Raw genomic sequence first — 21,189 nt, forward strand, 5'->3', positions numbered from 1 at the left:
GAAAATTCTACAAGAAGTAAAAAAGAGCCAATTCAGATACCAAGGAGCACCAATCAGGATCACACAAGACCTGGCAGCTTCCACACTAAAGTACCACAAGGCTTGGAACATGATATTCCAAAAGGCAAGAGAATTGGGTCTTCAACCAATGATCACCTATCCATCAAACTGACTATATACAAGCCAGGCAGTGCTAAATGCTAAAGATATAAATACAAACAAAAAGAAAGACATTCCCTGTCCTCATTAGAAGATAAATTCTAAAGGGGAAAAATAATACACAAAAGGGAGCTGAAAACAGTTGAGGACCCGGGCCTTACTAGATTATCTCCTTTTTGAGATGGATGCACATAATCATTCCTTGAAGGACAAACAGGGGCTTTCTCCCTAGAAAGTCCAACTTGCTCCTATTCAGGAAGAGTTTCATATTCATTTCTGTGCTCCAAATTAAGTGACCCTTTTGCCCCTTTTCTGTTCTGGGTCACAATTCCTCCAACATCCTGATATCAGTTAGGACTCTACTTTCCTCTCATTTGTTGTCCATTTGTTTCAATTGTGTCCAACTTTTTGTGATTCCATTTGGGGTTTTCTTGGCAGAAATATTGGAGTGGTTTCCCATTTCCTTCTTCAGGTAATTTTTATAGATGAGGAAGTTGAAGCAAATAGAACTAAGTGACTTGCCTAGAGCCACTTAACTAGGAAGTGTCTGAGATTGGATTTGAATTCAGAAAGATGTTTTCCTAACTCTAGGCCCAGTACTCTATCTCCTATACCACCTAGCTGCTCTTGGATCCCTTTTATTTTCTTGATTTACCAATGGAGCCCTCCTTCCATTTTTAAAAGGAACATTTCATATCATGTCCCCTGATAACCTGGAAAAATGCTGTTCAGATATTTCTCTTCTTTTTAAGGCAGGAGACTAGCCTAAATTTTGAACATAGACAACAACTTGTTGGCTATATTAGGGCAAAGAACCCATCATGAATCCAGTGGAAGTCATTGCAAAATTCTCCCTGTAGTTCCTACTTTGATTGTTCTCCTCCACTCTTTGTATCTCCAGCACTTAGCACAGTGCCTGGCACTTAGTGAGTGTTTAATAAATGCTTGCTGACTGATTGAGTAAGATCTTAGTCCTTTGTTGTTGCTACTAGCTAAAGTTATTGTACATATCTGAAAGTAATAAAATGGCATTTCTTTCTTTATTTTGTTAAACTCTTTCTGTTTTACTATTGATTCTAAGGCAGAAGAGTGGCAAGGACCAGGCCATTGGGTTAAGTGATTTGCCCAGGGTCATGTAGCTGGGAAATATTTGAGATCAAATTTGAACTCGGGACCTCCTGACTCTAGGCCTAGCACTCTATCCAGTATGCTACCTAGCTATCTCTCATTACTTTCTTTTAAAATTCCATAATTCAGCTTTCCTGTAGATTAGGGGTTTGTTACCCAAAGTCTATGAACTTGGTTTTAAAAAATATTTTAATAATGATTATTATATAATAAATTTATTTTGTGATTCTAAAAAATAAAATAAAAATTCAGACCTCTCAATAATTAAAACTAATCTTCCCTCCAATTAGTTCAAATGAATAATAATGATCCTTCCATTTTTTATGTAACACATGACTTAGAAGTGATGTTCCTAGGCTCCTCAGTGAGAGTCCTACAACACCCTCTTCTTTTCATATGAACCAAGATAAATTTTGGGGAGCTTCTGTACATTAACATTAGTTTATCTCAGGTTTGCTTCAACCTAGAATAAATCCATGGAAACATCCACATTCGGTTCATTTTTAGCTCTCTCCTAGTTGACATTCATTACCTACAACAATAAACTCCTGAAAAACATGTGAACATAAAGCATATTTATTCAAAACTTTTTTTTGTCTGGACCTACAATTTTTTTGGCATAGGCATATCATACTGAAGAAATTCCCTCTCCCAAGGCAAGCTTACAGCTGTTCTGCAATGTGTAATCGTAGAGAATTGCCTGGAGCATCTGAGAGGATGTTACTGGACCAAAAGCACACAGTAGGTATATATCAGAAGTGAGACTTGAACTAGCCAGGTCTTCCTGACTTTGGGACGGATTTTCTATCCATTATGTCATGCTGACTCTCGTTACAAAATGTAATAAATAATAACTGGATTCATACCCAAATCCTATAATCAGAGGAAGAGTGCCAATTCCCTCAACTTCATGTAAGCAAAATTCATCATACTGATAGAGGAAGGCTGAGTGCAGTTGGGTATTTAGGGAAGAAAGCATCTGTATCTTGCCATCCATCATCTTATTGGAGTCCTTCTTCCATTTTAAAAGGGAGCATTTCACATTCCCTAATAACCTGGAGGAATGCTATTTAGATATTTTCCTTCTTTCTAGGAAAATCAGCCTGCACTTTGAACATAGATAACATCACTTATTAATTCTGATTGAGCCCTCATTCTGCATTCACAAGCATACAAGCTACATCATATCTCACCTATCTCCTGGTCCTTGTAGTTCTTTAAATGGTTCCATTACAGAGGGTAGCTCTATCTCAGTGGTCAAGAACACTGGGAATTGAGTTAGAAAGACCTGGGTTCAAATCCAGCCTCAGACATTTCCTAACTATGTAACTTGAAATAAAATAAAGGTAAATAATGTTATATATAACATACACACACACACACACACATATATCTATATGTATATGGCTATAAGATTAGATAGGGTTATGGATATTTGGGCCAGTTAACAGAAGATTATAGGGCTGGGTAGGCTTTTAAAGAGTTACTTTATTCTTATCCAAGATAAGGGAAGGAAGGGAAGGGAATTAGGGTAATCTATCTTAAACCTATAAATTATCTCCTCCCCTACAAAATCAAGTTGTTAACTATGACAGTTGGTATCTACACTATTTAACACTTCTCTACCTAAAAATCCAATTCCTACAATTAGCTAAATTACCGCCCCCCCCTCCCCCAGTTGATGTATAAAGATGGTAAGGAATTGAAGGTAGCAGGAACAGGAAAGAATTATCACTGACAGTTGGCACTTGGATGTCTTGAGTAGCTCTGTTGGAAATCACTCTATCAGTCACAACTCACAGGGACATAGGAACCAGCCCTTGGATAAGGGATACAGTCACAAGAGAGGGAGACTAGTCCAACTCACAAGGTCCACCCAAGGAGCTAGAATCACTGCCACCTCTAGCTTCAACTATTACCAGCCAAAAGCCAAGCTCTCCCCCCTGCCCCAGAATTCTGGAACCTTGCTCTTTGCAGCAGCTCCTGCTCCTTCTTTTCCTTATAACGGACTCTAGGCAAGTCACTTTACCTCTGATTACCAGATAAAAGGATCTACTGGAAAAGGAAATGGCAAACCACTTTAGTATGCTTGCCAAGAAAACTCCATGAATAATTATGGTCCATGGGGTCACAGAGAGTCTGACATGACTGAACAACAGTAACATCAGATCATGATGGTTTATGAAGCAAGAACCCTTGCTTACCTCAGGGACCCTGGACACTTGCCCTCATTTCTTCCTTACCCATCATCATCTGAAAGCCCTTCAGGACTTCTATAATGGCTACTTTACTTCTTCCATATACTTCCTGCCAACCAGTGCCTTCATTTTTGCCTAAAAATCTTTATTGGGAAGTGAATCCTTTTCTATCAGCTATCAGTAACCCATGGCTACTATTCATACCATTTAGGGTGTTTTCATTGATATTTTAATCATATTCTTTCCCCTTCTGGTTAGAAAGATCCCACAACAGAACTCATTGCCTAATCAAAGCAATGTGTTTAGGCAATGTTCTGGGCAGAGTAAGAATAGAAGATAGTCCTCAAAGAACATTCTCTGAGCTTCTAAAAACAAGCAATACCAAATTCAGCAGCTAGCAAGCCTCAAAACCCAGTCAGCTCAGCTGAGTAGACCATTTCCCCCAGTGTACATATTGACCATCATGAGAAGTCTACTGTCTGTCTCTTATTTTTTTCTATCTAAAGTTAGCCCTCAGCAGTTTCAGGAGTCTGAAAAGCCAGCCCATTAAAGAATGGAATACATAATAACATTTTAGAGGAGCCAATGACTAGTTTATTAGTTAATGGCTCAAGGAGTTAATGTGGTAATGACCAGTTTCAATGGGATGATTGTCATTGCAAACTGTGTTTTATTGCTCAAATGCAAAAGCCCAGTTTTTTAAATTAGCAATTATTTTATGGCTACTCAGATTAGTGTGTTAGAAATCGATGGATACCTGCTCAGGACTGATTTTCTAGTCTCCCACTGAGACAGCCTTCCATCAAGCTTCTCTCCTTTTTACAATGTTGGTATTTAAATAGAAAAAAAAATTCTGTGTGTGTGGGTGGGTAGGGGTGGGGACTAGCATGCCATCAGTCCAACTTTGCCCTCAATTGGCTGTGTGAATTTGATCCATTCCTGGGTCTTTTCGGGGTACAAAATTAAAAACGATGGACTGAGTGAATTTAAATATTGAGTATTATTGTGGTCTCATAAATTGTAGCAGCTTATAGTGAAGTGGATAGAGCCCAGGGCCCAGAATCAGGACCTAAATTCAAATCCAACCTTTGTTACTAGCTTTGTTATCTTTGCAATTCAGTCATTTAAGCTTTGTCAAAAGAGGATAAAAAAGGCATCTGAGTATAAAAGCAAACATACCTCTAAGGGTTCTTGTGGGGATCCAATGAGATAATATTTGTAAAGGGCCTGTCACACAGAAGGTGTTTAATAAATGTTCTTTCCCTTCCTGTCCCCCTTCATAAATAGATCTTTGCCACCTGGATTTGAGCCAGAAATGAGATAGCACAAGCATTTATGTTATATTACAATCTAGAAATGTCATAATAATGAACCAGGATATTTTTATAATGCATTACAATTTTTTCCTTCTTATTCTGAATTTAACAAACATTAGACAAAGAAAAACACTTCCAAATCCACTTTTATAGAATCCTAGACTTAGACCCCCTAGAAAGGGCTTGTATAGAGACTAAATCCTAAAATGTCAGAAAACAATTATCAAAAATTTTCTACATGTAAAAGAAAATAAACAAATCAATAAAAGGGTTTAGGGACAGTTAAGTGGTTCTATGGAATGCCAGCCCTGTAAAGAAAGGTCCTGGGTTCAAATATGGCTTCAGATACTTCCTAGCTGTGTGATCATAGTCAAGTCACTTATGCCTTGGAATGGATACTTGCTATCCATTCCAAGACAGAAGGAAAGAGAAAGAAAGAAAGAAAGAAAGAAAGAAAGAAAGAAAGAAAGAAAGAAAGAAAGAAAGAAAGAAAGAAAGAAAGAAAGAAAGAAAGAAAGAAAGAAAGAAAGAAAGAAAGAAAGAAAGAAAGGAAGGAAGGAAGGAAGGAAGGAAGGAAGGAAGGAAGGAAGGAAGGAAGGAAGGAAGGAAGGAAGGAAGGAAGGAAGGAAGGAAGGAAGAAAGGAAGGAAGGAAGGAAGGAAGGAAGGAAGGAAGGAAGGAAGGAAGGAAGGAAGGAAGGAAGAAAGAAAGAAAGAAAGAAAGAAAGAAAGAAAGAAAGAAAGAAAGAAAGAAAGAAAGAAAGAAAGAAAGAAAGAAAGAAAGAAAGAAAGAAAGAAGAAAGAAAGAGAAGGAAGAAAGAGAGAGAGAGAAAGAAAGAAAGAAAGAGAGAGAGAGAGAAGAAAGAAAGAAAAGGAAGAAAGGAAAAAAGAAAGAAAGAAAGAGAAGGAAGAAAGAGAGAGAGAGAGAAAGAAAGAAAGAAAGAGAGAGAGAGAAAGAAGAAAGAAAGAAAAGGAAGAAAGGAAAAAAGAAAGAAAGAGAGAGAGAGAAAGAAAGAAAGAAAGAAAGAAAGAAAGAAAGAAAGAAAGAAAGAAAGAAAGAAAGAAAGAAAGAAAAAGAGAGAGAGAGAAAGAAAGAGAAGGAAGGAAGGACGGAAGGAAGGAAAGGAGAAAGGAAGGAAGGAAGGGTCTAAAAATTCACTGAAAATAAAATTTCAACTGACTAATTGACTTATTGTCTGAAATCTAGAACCCAAGCTTGTCCTCTGAAGAGTCCTATTATCCCAAGTTGTCTACTCCCTTCCCCCAGCTAAAATTTCCATTCTCTCAGAGTGTGTGTTAAGAGGAAAATAATCTAGTTACTTGATTAAACTAATTCACATTAAGGTATGAATGATTAATAAGCTTGAACAATCCCAGATAATAATTGCATTTTAAAAGAAGAGCTTGTTAACTCAATGAATAGCTAATGGATAGCGGATATAGTCTGGGCAAAGGGGACCTTTCCAGCCACTTCTCTTCTACCATATCTTTCCTACCCACCCCACCCCCAACCCAAAGAACCAAAATACTTCTTTGAAACTTTACTTTTGAACTATTGTCAAACCTGCACTAAGGTGTGATTTATAATATCTTGAAGTTTTGCCTCTCCATGGGTCATTTGCTTTTTTTTTTTTAATTAAAGCCTTAATCTTCTGTCTTAGAATCAATACTAAGTATCTGTTTGGTAAGGGATAGGCAAATGGGGATCAAGTTATTTGCCCAAGGAAGTATCTAAGGCAGGCCTGGCTCTCTATCCACTGGACCACCAAGCTGCCCCAGGGTCATCTACTTTTTATCTGTCTATTAATTTATTTATTCATTAATTAATTATTTTGTTTAAAACCCTTACCTTTTGCCTTAGAATCAATACTGGATGGATATTGGTTCTAAGACAGAGTAGTAAGGGCTAGGCAATGGGGGTTAAGTGACTTGTCCAAGGTCACACAACTGGGAAGTGTCTGCGGCTAAATTTGAACCCAGGACCTCCCATCTCTAGGCCTGGCTCTCAGTCCACTGAGATACCCAGCTGTTTTTAAAAGAGAGTATTGGGTTGCTGTTTGGTTGTTTCAGTTAAGTCCAATTCTTTGTGACCCCATTTTGGGTTTTCTTGGCAGATACCGGAGTGGTTTGTCATTTCTTTCTCCATTTTATTTTACAGATTGGGAAACTGAGGCAAAGAAGGTTAATTGACTTAGACTAAAGCAGGAAGCTCAAATGATATAGTTCTAGACCTGAAGTAGAATATTCCTTTGGGCCTGGGACCTTTCCTGTCACCCTAAGAACATGAATAGTTGATTGCTATATCAGGGCTGTCCCTTGTCTTCCCTTTCCATAGTAAGGACCTAGCTTGTTACTTGGTTACTTGTTGGTAAATATGACACTTTAATTTAGTAGTAGTCTCTCGGTAGCCGAGGATGACGATTGTCTTTGTGCATTTTCATCTATGGTGTATAGATAAGTGTGCACAAAGACACTTGTGCGTGAAGGAGATTTAAGTGGAAAAGTCGATGCACAGAGACGGTCCCACTCTCTCAGCATTGGAAGCCTGGGTCCATTGGCACTAAAAGTCGTTACACCTGGAGACTTCCTCAGCTGCATTGGATGGCCGTGTTGTCCTTTGTGCTCCAACACGCCCTGAGCACTCCACAGTGCTTTGCTGCGTAGCCCTCTCAGCTGTTGAACCTTCTTATTGGTTTCTTCCATCTGTTCCTCCGAAGCAGTCTTCACATGCTGGGTGAGCAAAGCCCTGGTTCACCAGGGGTCGACGACCCGATGGCTACCCTCACAAGGTTTAGCCGGCCTGTTGAAGCTGTTGTCCGGGGTGTGGCTGCTGCTGCATGCTAGCAGCTACTAGGAGCCACAAGTGAGAGCTGGGTGTCAGGTAAGGGTCAGAGGCTGGAGAGCTGCCCTAGGAGGGCACAACAAGCCCTCCATACCAGAGATACTACCCCCTCCCTGAACACCCCATACACCCCAAATATGACACTAACCTGATAAAAACAAATGGATTTATTTTTTAAAATTTCTGAGATTTAGGAGTAATCTATTTTACAATATATAATAATAATAATAATAATAATAATAATAATCCTCTACCTTGTTCAAATGCTATAATTTTTTCAAGTTGTCCAAATTCCATTTGAGTTTCAAAATTCCTCTATGATTTAGACAGGCATCTGTGTCACAGAAAGGAAACTGATTTTTAGAGAAGTGACACAGTGATTTAATGAAATTACTATAACCTTGGTTTCTCACTTTTCAGATCTTGACTCTTTCTTTCTTTCTTTCTTTCTTTCTTTCTTTCTTTCTTTCTTTCTTTCTTTCTTTCTTTCTTTCTTTCTTTCTTTCTTTCTTTCTTTCTTTCTTTCTTTCTTTCTTTCTCTCTTTCTCTCTTTCTCTCTTTCTTTCTCTCTTTCTTTCTTTCTCTCTTTCTTTCTTTCTCTTTTCTTCTCTCATTTCCTCCCCCCCCCCACCCCCCAGACCCTTTCTATTTCATCTACTTTCCTCTCTAGGAAATCAGTCTTCTCTCTAAGAATGGCTCACCATTCCTTTCCATTTTACTTTCTCCTAGGTCACCCTTGGGAGGTTTTATGAAACTCGAACCTGTCAGCAGAGGAAGTATAAGCCTCCAGTGAAACTGGACCCTCTTTGGCACATGCCCCATTTTCAAAAGGTCAGTAGATCTAGAGTGGTAACTGAAAAGATTTCATAAGGAACAAAAACAATTAGTTGGGAAATGTCAAAAAGGAAAGTGTGATCATGATTGTGGTCTAGCTCTTGAACTGCAGGAATTTGGGGCAGAGAACAATATCATAGCAATGGGTGCCTGAGAGTGGCAGCTACTAATATGCCACAAGGCAAGGCACAAGGATGGGGTTTGATGTGGGGAGAAAGCATGCCCTATCCTAATGTTGGTGTCCTGGGGGAAAGCCCCATTGGCTCCATGCTAGTTATGGCCCTGGCATGTTCCCTCTCTTGGCCAGGCTCAGCTAGGGCAAAATGCCACTTGCCATTTCTTGCCTCATCCATTCCTAGGTGTGATTTTCACTGAGTTATAAACAATTGCCCTACGGCAACAACAGCAAGCATTCATTAAGTGCCCACTGTGTGATGAATACTGCTTCCTTACTGTGAATATGGCCTACTCAATGCTGGAAAGGGATAGGTCTGTACAAGGAGGCCCTGCTATTCCACCTCTTGGGGAAACCTCCCGACAGTGATGGGTTCATTTAAGTCAAGAAGGCTTTTTGCCTTGCCCTGGAGTCATGTTTCCGGAAAACTCACACATTTGTTGCTGCTCTAAACTGTCTGTCTGACAGCGTCTCCATGGAGGTAGAAACCCATGGTCACTGAATTTTTATTCAGAGTTCACAAAACTCACCTAAATTGGCCCAGAGAAGTATCATAGTTTTTACTCAGGCAAGGAAACCCTATGGTTCCTTGTATTAAACCCAATTTCTTGTTTTCTTGGGGAAGCCCATAAGCCCTACCCAGTTGTTGGTAGAAGGGTAAAAAGGCTGGAAAAGCAAGGTACCAGTTAAGACTCAGGGGTATTTATGCAAAGGAAGGGATAAGGTGACAATGTAGGGGTTGAGGCAATGAATGGTTCCATAGGTTGCAAAATTCCCAGCCTGATTTGGTGCTGGGGAAATGGTAGACTGAAGAAATCTTTCCCAGCTCTCACTGTGGGCTGAGAACTGGAGGCTGTTCTATTGAGCTAAACTGCAATTTAAGCAATGAAGAGGGATGGTGGCTTCCTGAAGCTAATGCACTTGAACAAGATGCAGAGTTTCACGGGAGAAATATGTTTTGCTGCACCTTGATGTATTCCTCTTATGTCCTACCTAAGTCAGATCCATTAGCATATGTCAGTGATCATCTGCCCCAGCTGCCTGTCAGCACAGAGCCACTGCGGCAGGTAGTGTCAAGGAAGGAACATGACCGATTGCTGTTGAACAGATTGTGGAAGTCACACGAGATATAGGGAAGGGGGGAGCAGCCGCTTTAAATCTCCTCTTACCCCAGACCTTTACATCACCATCCGTTTTTCAGTCTCTGTCTTTCTCATTTTTTTTTCAAGAAAACTACCACTACCAATCACTTCTCTCTCCCTCCTTCTCTCTCTCTCTCTCTCTCTCTCCCTCTCTCTCTCTCTCTCTCTCTCTCTCTCTCTCTCTCTCCCTCCCTCCCTGCCCCTCCCCCCCCTCTCTTACACACACAGATTTAATGACTTCCACACTGGCCCCTCTTTCTGTTACTCTTTCTCTCTGGTTTTCCATCTGCATCTTGAAGGACTGGTCCATCTGGAGTATTCTGGCTATAAAAGGCTGGCAATAGCTTTCTCAACCAGAGTAAAATGCTCTTAATCTTTCCCTAGCTCTCAACTTTGGGTGCTTCCCCTCCCCTGTGAAAGCCCCTCCAGCCACCCCCTTACAGTCAGGATCTCAGACACATACAGAGCAATGCAAACAATATTCAATAGGGTTTCAGATCCTTTTCTCCCCAACAAAAGAAATTAAATATTCCTTCTGCTTATCCCCTGGGAAAGACTTCCCAAACCCCTGCACGTAGTAGGAGCCTCAGTTAATCATTCCTGAACGCATGAATGAATGCATAAATAAAAGAACATCCACTTTCAAAATGTAATTTATTTCTGAATGATTTTTTTTCTCAGAGAAAATCAGAATAGGATCCAATCTAAACATAGGCAATCCAAGTTTTCAAGGCAGATATTCTTATTCTAGTTTTTGACTCCTATTTAGTAAAAACTACATTGCAATGTTAACCTCTAACATTTGTATATAATTAAAATTTTTTTCACAGCACATTATCTCATTTTATCTTCATGATAACACTTTGCTTCTCCCCACCCCTAATCGCAAAACAAAACAGAGACTGACAGATATCCCAGTTTTCTATTTGAGGAAACTAAGACCAGGGAAATTAAATGACTTGCCTAAGGGTACACTGAGATTGAAAGGCAAAGCCAGGACCAGGACCCAGGACTCTTGTCTGGTGCTTTTTTCTCCTACTGTGATCTCGTAGGACCATACTTAGGGTGCTAGAAATGCATTATTTTGATTTCTATAGCTCAAAGGGTCGTAAAAACACGGTCCTTATGCTTACTCCACCTATAAAAAAGCATTTCAGAATAGTAAGGGTGTCTCGGGTTTTAAAATCTCTAGAGATGGAGAGTTCTGCCTCCACAGCTCAAACAGGCTCCTCCCCACAGCATCTTCTTGGCACCTATTTCAGCTCCCTCAGCTCTACTGCCAAATGCCATTCATTTAGTCATTAAATAGGTTTGGGACCAACTTTGGGGACTGTGAGTGCTTTCAGAGCACCAAAGACTCCTGGGAATATTTATTCCTCTCCCCCTTTCTCTGTTACCAATGAAAGCGCGAATTAACTCAATGTAGTTTGCCCAGGGACCTTTTTTTCCTCCTCCTTTTAGCTGGACTGGTATAGGCTTTGCCTGTGTGCGCAAAATATCAGCTGGGGCTTTGTACTCTTCCAGCAGATCACTTTCCTCCTTATCCCCAAACTCGCCTTCCGCCAACTCAATCCCCTTTCTCTTCTGCCTGTTTACCAGTCCCCTCCCCCCAGCCGTCTCACTCCCAATCCCCCATCCCCATTATGAAGGGGAAGAAAAATCTTTTCCAAAAAAGTTAAACCTGTCACAATGATGGATAACCTAAATGGACTCTCCCCCCTCATGAACAGATGTCGAAACTGAACTCTGTCAGAAATAATTAAACACCTTTCACACAGAAAAGCGGCAGGCAGGGGCGCGGGGAGCACGCTCATTCTGTTGGGTCAACACAAGTTAGCAAACTTGCTTCTTTAAAAAACTCAGTGAGTCTATAAATGGCGATGTTTCTATCTACCTCCAGCTCCCACTCCTGCACCCGAGTGTCCCTGGTGTCCGAGGTAGGAGAGACCAATGCGCGCAGAGTAAACAACCCCTCTCTGGAACTCCTGGACAATGTTCACTGCTCCCCCTGCCATTGACAATTGCCTGCAGTCCTATCTCTAGTGGACTTCTCTTCCCGGGATTTATAATCCCAGCATTTACACAAGAGTTGACACAAAGTAGATGGTTTTAATCCATTCATCCTAACTGTGATGACTGCCAGGAATGCGTGGGTAGGGTTAGAGTTACTCTGACATATCACTCCACTGACTCACCATGAAACAACGTTGTCTGCCTCCTGAGGGAGAGAAGATGGGTTTAAGAGTGAGGATGGAGACACCCCCCCCCCCGCCCCCACATAACTGATACAGGAATTTGTTTTGCTTGCTTATTATATATGCTTGTAATAGGGATTTTGTTTTTCTTGCCTTTTCAGTGGGGTGAAGAGAGGTAGACAGGAGAGAAGACAGATCTTTATTTGAAAATGAAATAAATTTCAATTTTTGAAAGTTCACTGACTATAAAGGCGTTAAGGGAAGGAAGAATGAGAATGGGAACTCTCAGGGGTGGTAAACCCAGGGCCAAAAGTCAGGAACTTTCTTCTTGGGTCAAATGCATTTTTGGGGAAAGAACTCATTGTTTTCTGTTGATTATAGCACAACAGGATGGGCACTTTGTAGATCCTCCCTGACTGCTCAGCATCACTTTCCTTCTCAAATGGAAGGCTGGAAGCTACGGGAGGTGATTATGGTAGAGAAAGAGAAGAAAAGGGCTGAGGTGTTCTGCGGTTGTTTATGTGTTCAAGAGTAAGGAACGTATGGTAGGACAAAGCCTGTGACCAGTTAATAGGATTCCTGCATTTTGCACTGAATTTGGCTGCTGACTTGCTGTGTGATCTTGGACAAGTCACAATTCCTCAGTAAGCCTTAGTTTTCCCCTTATGTAAATTGTAAAAATTGTAAAATTGTTAAAAAGGCCATTGGATAAGATGATTTTTTAAACCCTTACCTTTCATCTCAAAATCAATACTGTGTATCAGTTCCAAGGCAGAAGAGGGGTAAGGGCTAGGCAATAGGGGTTAAGTGACTTGCCCAGGGTCACACAGCTAGGAAGTATCTGAGATTACATTTTTAATTTAGAACCTCCCATCTCTAGGCCTGGCTCTCCATCCATTGAGCCACCTAGGTGCCCCCAAATAGATGATTTCTACGGTGCCTTTTAGTATTAACCATCCTATGAGTATAGAATAGACAGGTGGCTGAATCAGTGGGTGGCTGGACAGAGTGGGGTGGGATGAGCACCATTCCCAGATATCCCAGTGTTTCTTGGCAGGTTGTTAGGTATGTCATGGGCTGGGTTGGGAAACACCAACCTTATCTGGCAACAGAGGAGTAATACTGAGGCATTGGGCCTAAAGACAGAATGAGAGGCATCCCCCACTCCAAGCACTCTTGGCATAAACCTCTGTAGGACAGATCTCAGCAGGACTCTTGAGTCAATCCAAACCAGATGGTTTTTTCTTTTTATAAAGGTCTCCTAGGACAGAGGCTCCTGTTCCACTGTGTGATGATCCTTAGTGTCAGAAGTGTCTTCCTCATGTCTCCGTGAACTCTCATTTGCTACAATTAAAGCCCATTTCCTTTTATTTGACCTCAGGAAGACACAGAAGTCAAATCAGGGAATTGTCCCCCCATTTACCAAGTGGCTACTGAATTCTGGAGCTCTCTTTCTCTCTACTCACCCGAACACCTCTATGAATCATAGAACTTATGGAACGTCAGAACTGAAAAGGTCCTTTGAACCCTAGCTTTTATAAGTAAAAAAGATCACAGAATATAGAATGCCCAAAAGATGGAAGGTGTCTTAGAACGCAGAATGTTAAAGCTGGAAGAAATCTTTGAATTTAAAAACTCCAAGCTAAAAGGGACCTTAGAGCCAGAAGATTTGAGCTAGGAGAATCCTTTGTGCGTGTGTGTGACGAAATCCCTTTGGCAGTCATGTAATATCCATGGAATCCATCTCAGAATAATCTTTTTTAAATGCATTAAAAACACAAAAGAGTACAAAAGAATCCTATTAAATAACTGAAACACAGTTATCAAAATATTTCTCAAATAAAGTTCACCAACTCCAGGTTCAAACTTTTGCTCCAATCCAATTCTGAAGTCTGGAAATATTTTAACTAATGGTCCTAGATCCCTTTCAACTAGGGAACCTGCCTAAGGTTCTCAAGGCAGTCAGCCTAAGCCCAAATTCCTGGACACCTCCTCTCCCTCAACAAATTTTGTCTCTCCTCCATAGCACCAACAACTACTGAGATTACATAGTCATTCAGTCACTAAAGTGTGGACAAATAGACTATATTTTCATCTGGCTGCTGGTTTCAGCCCCACTGGTTTAGAATAATGGCACATGCTATTAAGCTAACAGTTTGATTTACAAGCTTTCGTGCTCTGAACCCTGGGTTCTGCCTCTGCCTCTCTGTGGAAGACTAACCCTGCCTCTAGTCTCCTGGGCCCAGCTCGCTGAAATAATAGGAAGAGGTGAAACATGACGGCACAATCACCCAAGCAGTGACATTTAGAGTTTCAGTTGATTAGTGAAAGCTGCTGAATCTAAGAAAGGATTTTCCTTTCTACCTCTAAGCTCTTTTACAAATCATAACAGGCTGGGAAGTTAACTCTCCGCTAAACCCTGGGGGAGAGCAGCTCCCCTGCCTATCCTCTTTCCATTGAACCCCCATGTACCCCCCCAAAAGGGATTCTGGCTTCCACTGTTAAAAAGGTAATTCTCTCAGACCCCATCTTCTCCTGCCCAGTTCAAATGATGGGAGAACTTTCCAAGCTATTCTCTCTAAGCCCAGGAAAGAAAAAATTCAGCTCTATTGCCAGCCTATCAGGGATCTCTGACCCAGTGATGAGGATAAGAAAAGGGAGGATTTCTTTATATCCAGATATGTCCCCTCCTGTTTCTATGTAGGGCAAAGAACAGTGGGATTGGGATCCAGAGGGGAAAATCACAATATTAGTCATTAAAAGAAACAATGGGAAGAGTGTTTTAGAAGTCCAGATGAGAATGACATTCTTGCTTTAAATATAGCTATTCCCCTGCAAATAACTGCCCCCTTTTATTTACAACATTACTTTCTGTTTTAGCATCACTTCTCAGGGTTAGGCAATTGGGGTTAAGTGACTTGTCCAGGGCCACACAGCTAGGAAGTGTCTGAGGTCGGATTTGAATCCAAGTGCTCCCAATTCTCAGCTCCCAAATGTGCTACCTAGCTGCTCCTAAACCAGCTCATTATGAGGAATTTCCAAATCACTGACTTGGGGAAAAAAAGAATTAAGAATGGTTTTCCTCAAACCACAACTGCCAAGTTACAATTTTTTTTAAGGTGATACCTTTTCACAAGGTGATAGTACAAATGTCATTTTTTGGGAGGGGGAAAATAAGCCAGTTTCATGTTAAGGGTTCTCACTAAAGAATGTTCTCTACCAGTGAATATTTGTACCTTCTCTGCAACTTAGCATCCTCTAAAATTTAGGGTATTGAGAGGTTGATTCAGGGTCAAATAATCAGAACTATATGTAGGAGGCAGAACTTGAGCCTTCTTCCTGCGTCTTTGGGCTTCCCTGACCTCGGCATCCCTCCTCATCTGTATAATCGGAGGTCAGACTAATAACTTCTGACTCCAAGACTGCCAGCTCTCTTCCCATTATGCACCCTTGTCTCTCCCATGGTACAGAAATCCAGACAAGGTTGTGGCTGAAAAATCTGAAAACCCTGAAAGACAACAAGGAGAAAAGGAAGAGCTGGGCTCTTGGAATGAACTGTGTGGAGTTTGGAAACATTCAGGCACATGGATTCCTCTGTAGGAGTGGGGCTTCTCCATCTCCCTTGTGAATATACATTGATTTTATGATGAGAGCCTTTGGAAAAACATAATTTGACACAGAAAAATATTTTTAATCAATACTTTCTATACTAGTAACAACTCTAAGACAGGCGGTCAAGGCTAGGCATAGGGGTTAAATGACTTGCCCAGGGTCACATAGCTAGGAAGTGTCTGAGGGCAAATTTAAACCCAAGACCTCCCATCTCTAGGCCTGGCTCTCAATCCTTTAAGCCACCTAAATGTCTAACTGCACCTGATATTTCTTTGGAATTCTGGTGAGCCTTCATTACCTACCTCATCTCTGAGGAATAGTTTAAAAATCATAACAAAACTGTTAGAACCTCCAGCAGTGATTAGGTACATAATCTATTAACCATTAAAAGGAAGTTCTTCCTCCTGTCTTCCTTGAACTCTTCCTGCTTCGATAAAGCTTTTTTTTTTTTCCTTGCTCCAGCACTGGATTTTAAATTTCTTCCCTTGCCTGGTCTTAATGAAGTTTGGCTCAGGAAAACAGAATCACATGGCACATAGCAAGCAGCAGGTTCCAACAGAGAAACAAAATTAGAAGAGCTTTACTCGGCCAAACTCGTGGTTCAGCTTTTGGCAGCTGTCAAAGGGGCAGGGGCTGAATCCTGACCTTGATGACACTGTATCTTACATGAGTAATATCTAACAGTGGAGATAGGTACTCTGCATTTGCCTAAATGATGAGCTTAAGGGACATGGTAAAAAGGGGCTGGCTGGGGGCTCTGGGCATTGGTCTTCCTTAAATTCCTAATCCCTTTTACCCATCCTCCAAAAAAGTCCTGGGTCTGGGATCCTGGGAGAGTCTTCCCCAGGACCAGCTCAAAGGCACAGTCCATTCAGATTCATGAATGAAATGAAAAACCAAGTTCATATTTATATAGGCTTTTATAGTTTATAAAGTATTCTCCTCAAAAAACCAACCTGAGTTAGATAGTACAAGTGTTATTAATAATCTCTATTTTATATAAATGAAGAGTTTGAAGCTCTAAAAGGTGAAATAAATTACCCCGAGTTACACAGCAGGAAGGACAGCCAGGTGGTGCAGTAGATAGAATGTCAAGACTGGAGTCAGAAAGTCTCCTCTTCAAGAGGAGCCTCAAATCTGGCCTCAAATACCTACTACCTGTGAGACCCTGGCCAAGTCACTTAACCCTGTTTGCCTCAGTTTCCTCATCCATAAAATGAGCTGGAGAAGGGAATGGCAAACCATTCCAATATCTCTGCCAAAAAAACCCTAAGTATAGTCATGAAGAGTTGGATGTCACTGAAACAACCGAACAGAACCTTCCATAAGCCCAAAATTCCTATAGACTCACTCTTAAGATTTTGAGTTTTAAAATCCATGCCATTTTTTAAACTGTAGTTTGGTTCCTTTTCAACCCCCAGCTTAAAAAAAAAAAAGAAGTCAGCTAGGTGATCTAGGATCCAGTCTTGCTTTACCCGAAGGCAAAGGGCTGTGGAGGAGAAATGCAAAGGCCACACAATCATAGACTACAACCTTAGTGTTAGAAGAAACTGAGTGGTCATTTAGCCCAGTCTCTTACCCAGCACAAGAATCCTCTCTATAACATTCCAGAGATAGCTATAGCATAGAAGATAGAGTGCTCAGTGGACCTGAAGTCAAAAATACTTGAGTTAAAATCCACCCTCAGACACTAGTTGTGTGACTTTGGGTAAGTCACTTAACCTCTTTCACCCTCAGTTTCCTCATCTGCAAAATGGAGATAATAATAGCATTTGTCTACCAGGGTTGTTGTGAGGATTAAGTGAGATAATATTTGTAAAGTGCTTTGTGAACCTTACAGCACTAACTTGATGGCTCAGAGGATAAACTGCAGAAGGTGGAGGCAGGAAGACCTGAGTTTAAATCTAGCTTCAGACATGTCCTAGCTGTGTGACCCTGGGCAAGACACTTCACCTCTGATTGCCTGATAACAGGATCCACTGAGGAAGGAAATGGCAAACCATTCCAGTATTCTGGTCAGAAAATCCCATGGATAACTATGATCTATGGGGTCATGAAGGGTTGGACATGACTGAACAACCATGAAATTGTTATTATTATTATCATCATCATCCTTGACAGTTAAATATCCTGTATCTGCTTGAAAACTTCTAGTCACAGGGAACTCATTTGCTCTTGAGGCAGTCCATTCATTCTATTGTCAAATAGAATTCCTTAGATGTGTTTTTTAGAAAATGCTTTTCTATATTTGATCAAAAAATGCCTTCTAATTGAGTCAGCTAGCGACTGAGCAGATAGAGCACTGAGGCTAGAGTCGGGAAGATATGAGTTCAAATCTGATCTCAGATACTACTGTGTGACCCTGGACAAGTCACTTAATCTCTTTGAGCCTCAATTTCCTCACCTGTAAAATGGAGATAATAATGGCACCTACCTCACAGGGCTTAATGCTAGATAGTATTGTTACGTCTGCCACTGTTTCTAGTTCTGTTCTCCAAAATTTCACAGAACAAACTAGAGGAGAGCATTCTCATTTTTATAATAATTTAAGATTTCCAAAGTACATGAACTCATAACAACCCTTAGATAGTACAAGTTTGTATCTCTGTTTTGCATATAAGGCATTTGAGGTTTAAAGAGGTGAAGTGGTTTTCCCAAGATCACAGAATTAGTACATTCTGTAGCTGGAACTCAAACTCCTGTCTCAAGACTCCAAGCTCAGTGACCTTTTTCTGGGCCCAGAGTACAGAGACAGGAATGAGGGGCAGACTGCAACATTCTACAGCACTGTTCAATCAAGGAAGGTCTTACAAACCTTTCCAACTCATTTATTTGTTTGAAAGCTCTTTCCCTCAAATAACCCCAGTTCTGAGTGCAGCCTTTGCTCTACAGTTCATTTTGTGTCCTCTAAGCTCTGTCCTTGTAACACGGGAACAGAAGGAAGTAGAATAGCGAGGCCACAGCAGAAATCCCAGCACTAAGTTTCATGTCATACCTGCTGCCTTTATGGAGAATTCAATTGTACCTAATTGAATGGTATTCTGGACACTCATGGAAAACTGTGGTTGATAATACTGTCCATGATGCCATGCCTACAAGGATACACGCAGGCATTTCTTGCTTGAATTTACCCCCATAAAGAAAAAAGTGCTTGCCAATGAATCTGTAGACTTCCCATCATTAGAAAATGAAAACTAAGGGGGCAGCTGGGTGGCTCAGTGGATTGAGAGCCAGACCTAGAGGCAGGAGGTCCTAGGTTCAAATCTGGCCTCAGACACTTCCCAGCTGTGTGACCCTGGGCAAGTCACTTAACCCCTATTGCCTAGCCCTTACTGCTCTTCTGCCTTGGGACCAATACACAGTATTGATTCTAAGAAGGAAGGTGAGGGTTAAAAAGAAAACGAAAACTAGGATTATAGATTTCAAACAGGATTTACCTATTTTTTTGGCAAATGAGGAGAGGTTAAGTGATATGCTGAAAATCACACAGTAATAGTACTGGGATTCAAACCCAGCTTTTATGACTCCAAAGGAAGTTTTTCCACTATCCCATGCTGCTACATAACCAAATATAGACTTTTTCCTCCCAAACTTATTGCCTAACTGTTGCGATTTATGCCATCCAGAGGCTCTAGAATATCTACTACTTCTACTTCCACCAAGTGGTCTTTGCTCTATTTTACTCTTAAATATTGTTTCCCACCCCTTTATTCTCCTTAAGTCTATTTATGAGTAAATGAGTACATACTCGTGTATTCTAAAGGCTTGTGCATTTTCCAGTGTAGGGGAACTCACAGTGTGAGAACCCCCACAGTCATCTATGACCAGGATAGGTCCTAGGAAATTTTCCTGAGTTTTATAGAGATTAAGTGATTTATCCAGGGGCATATAGCTAGTAAATTTAGAGACTGGATTCAGGAAGTCTTCCTGACCCCAAACCCAATATTCTATATACCCCATCCTGATTATTCTAAACCAACCAAAATGATTCTAGCCATACTGTAAAATCAATGTGATGGAGCACATTTGTATTTTGCCCAAATCTGTGACATTGGCATAGAGAATTTCTAGTGAGGAAACCTAACAATGCAGATCAGCAATTGTCTTGCAACTAGAATCTTTTTTTTTTTAAACCTTACCTTTTGTCTTGGTATCAATTCTAAGAAGAGCAGAAAAGGCTTGGCAAGGGGGATTAAATGGCTTGCTTAAGGTCACAGTTAGGAAGTGTCTGAGGCAGGATTTGAACCCAGGACTTTCTGACTCCAGGCCGAACCCTCTGACCACCGGGCCACCTACTTGCCCTAGAATCTTCAGGGATTTGCCTAGAGCACATAGAATTAAAGTTATTTGCCTAGGATCACACAGTCTATATGTTTGAGGCAGTACTTGAACCCATATCCCTCTTGTTTTTGAGACTGACTCTCTTCTACCCATTATACTACACACTACTTATGATGGAATACATATCTTAGATAAAATTAAACAAACAACTTTCCCTCACTCATCACCAGGATAGAAAAGCCTTTGTGAAAAAAGTCGTCTGAGGGATTCTTAGGATACCTAGCAATTTGGCAGCATTTTTTCCCTTAAAGATATTTTATTGATGCTTTTTAAACATCAGTGCCACCTCTCTATGACCCCACCCTCAACCAGTAACTTGAACTTGTATTTTTTAAAAGTACAGTTAAAACGAATCAACACATTGGCAGTGTCTGATGCCATATGCCTCATCTGTACCCATAATCTACCACCTCTCCACTGAGAGAAGGGATGTAGCTTGAGAAGTTCCAACTGATCACTCTGTTGTTCAGAATTATGATGTCTTCTAGTAATGTTTCCTGTACTTTCAAGAGGTCATGATGACATCATTCTTCTGGTTCTATAACTTTACATCAATCTTCCCAAGATTCCTTGAATCTTTCACATTTGTTGTTTTTCACAGCACGATAATATTCCATTCCATCCATCTGTCCCATAATTTGTTCAATCATTCACCAATCAATGCACACTTAATTTGCTATTAATTCTTTGTTGGCATGAAAATTCCAGCAACATTTCCAAAGATAATCTGGTATCCTTGGCGCTTCTTAATTTTTTGTGTCCAATTGGCAGTCTGAAATCAATGGAACTTCTCTGAAAAATGTTTTTAACTATATAAGACAACATGCAGAGGATTACAATGGAGACAATTTTATTGAAATAGTTATTAAAATATATTTGTAAAATAAAAAACAAGTCCATAGATTCCATGTTAAGAACCTCTAAACATCTGTTACCTCTCTATAGTCCTAGGGCAAATGCCTCACCTTTTGCAAGGTAGTTCTATTTTTTAGAATGGCCCATCATATACAAAACACTAACCCCTCAGGCACTTGCACCTGGGCATTTAGCTCAGAACAGTCCCATTTGCCACTATGGACAGTGACTACCAGTTGAATCATCAAATGTTTTATTCCTTCTTAAAGGTAAATGATATTTTCCCTACAATAAAAATCTCCATGTTTATGTTACCAAAAAGGAGGGGAGAGAACTACCACAATAGATATGGACAGAAAACATTTGTCTACATCCTTGGCTTCCCAAACAGATA

At 40.6% G+C, this 21,189-nt stretch overlaps 1 protein-coding gene across 1 annotated transcript in view; it reads left to right on the forward strand.

Moving 5' to 3' along the window:
• CFAP77 (cilia and flagella associated protein 77) overlaps positions 1-21,189 on the forward strand; it is a 229,178-nt gene that overhangs the window by 171,609 nt on the left and 36,380 nt on the right. Inside the window, exon 5 of the mRNA XM_007475199.3 lies at positions 8,371-8,472. Coding sequence (XP_007475261.1) covers positions 8,371-8,472 — 102 coding nt within the window. The remainder of the gene's footprint in view (positions 1-8,370; positions 8,473-21,189) is intronic.

The sequence above is a fragment of the Monodelphis domestica genome, chromosome 1 (genome assembly GCF_027887165.1).
Source record: "Monodelphis domestica isolate mMonDom1 chromosome 1, mMonDom1.pri, whole genome shotgun sequence".
NCBI classification, from domain to species: domain Eukaryota; kingdom Metazoa; phylum Chordata; class Mammalia; order Didelphimorphia; family Didelphidae; genus Monodelphis; species Monodelphis domestica.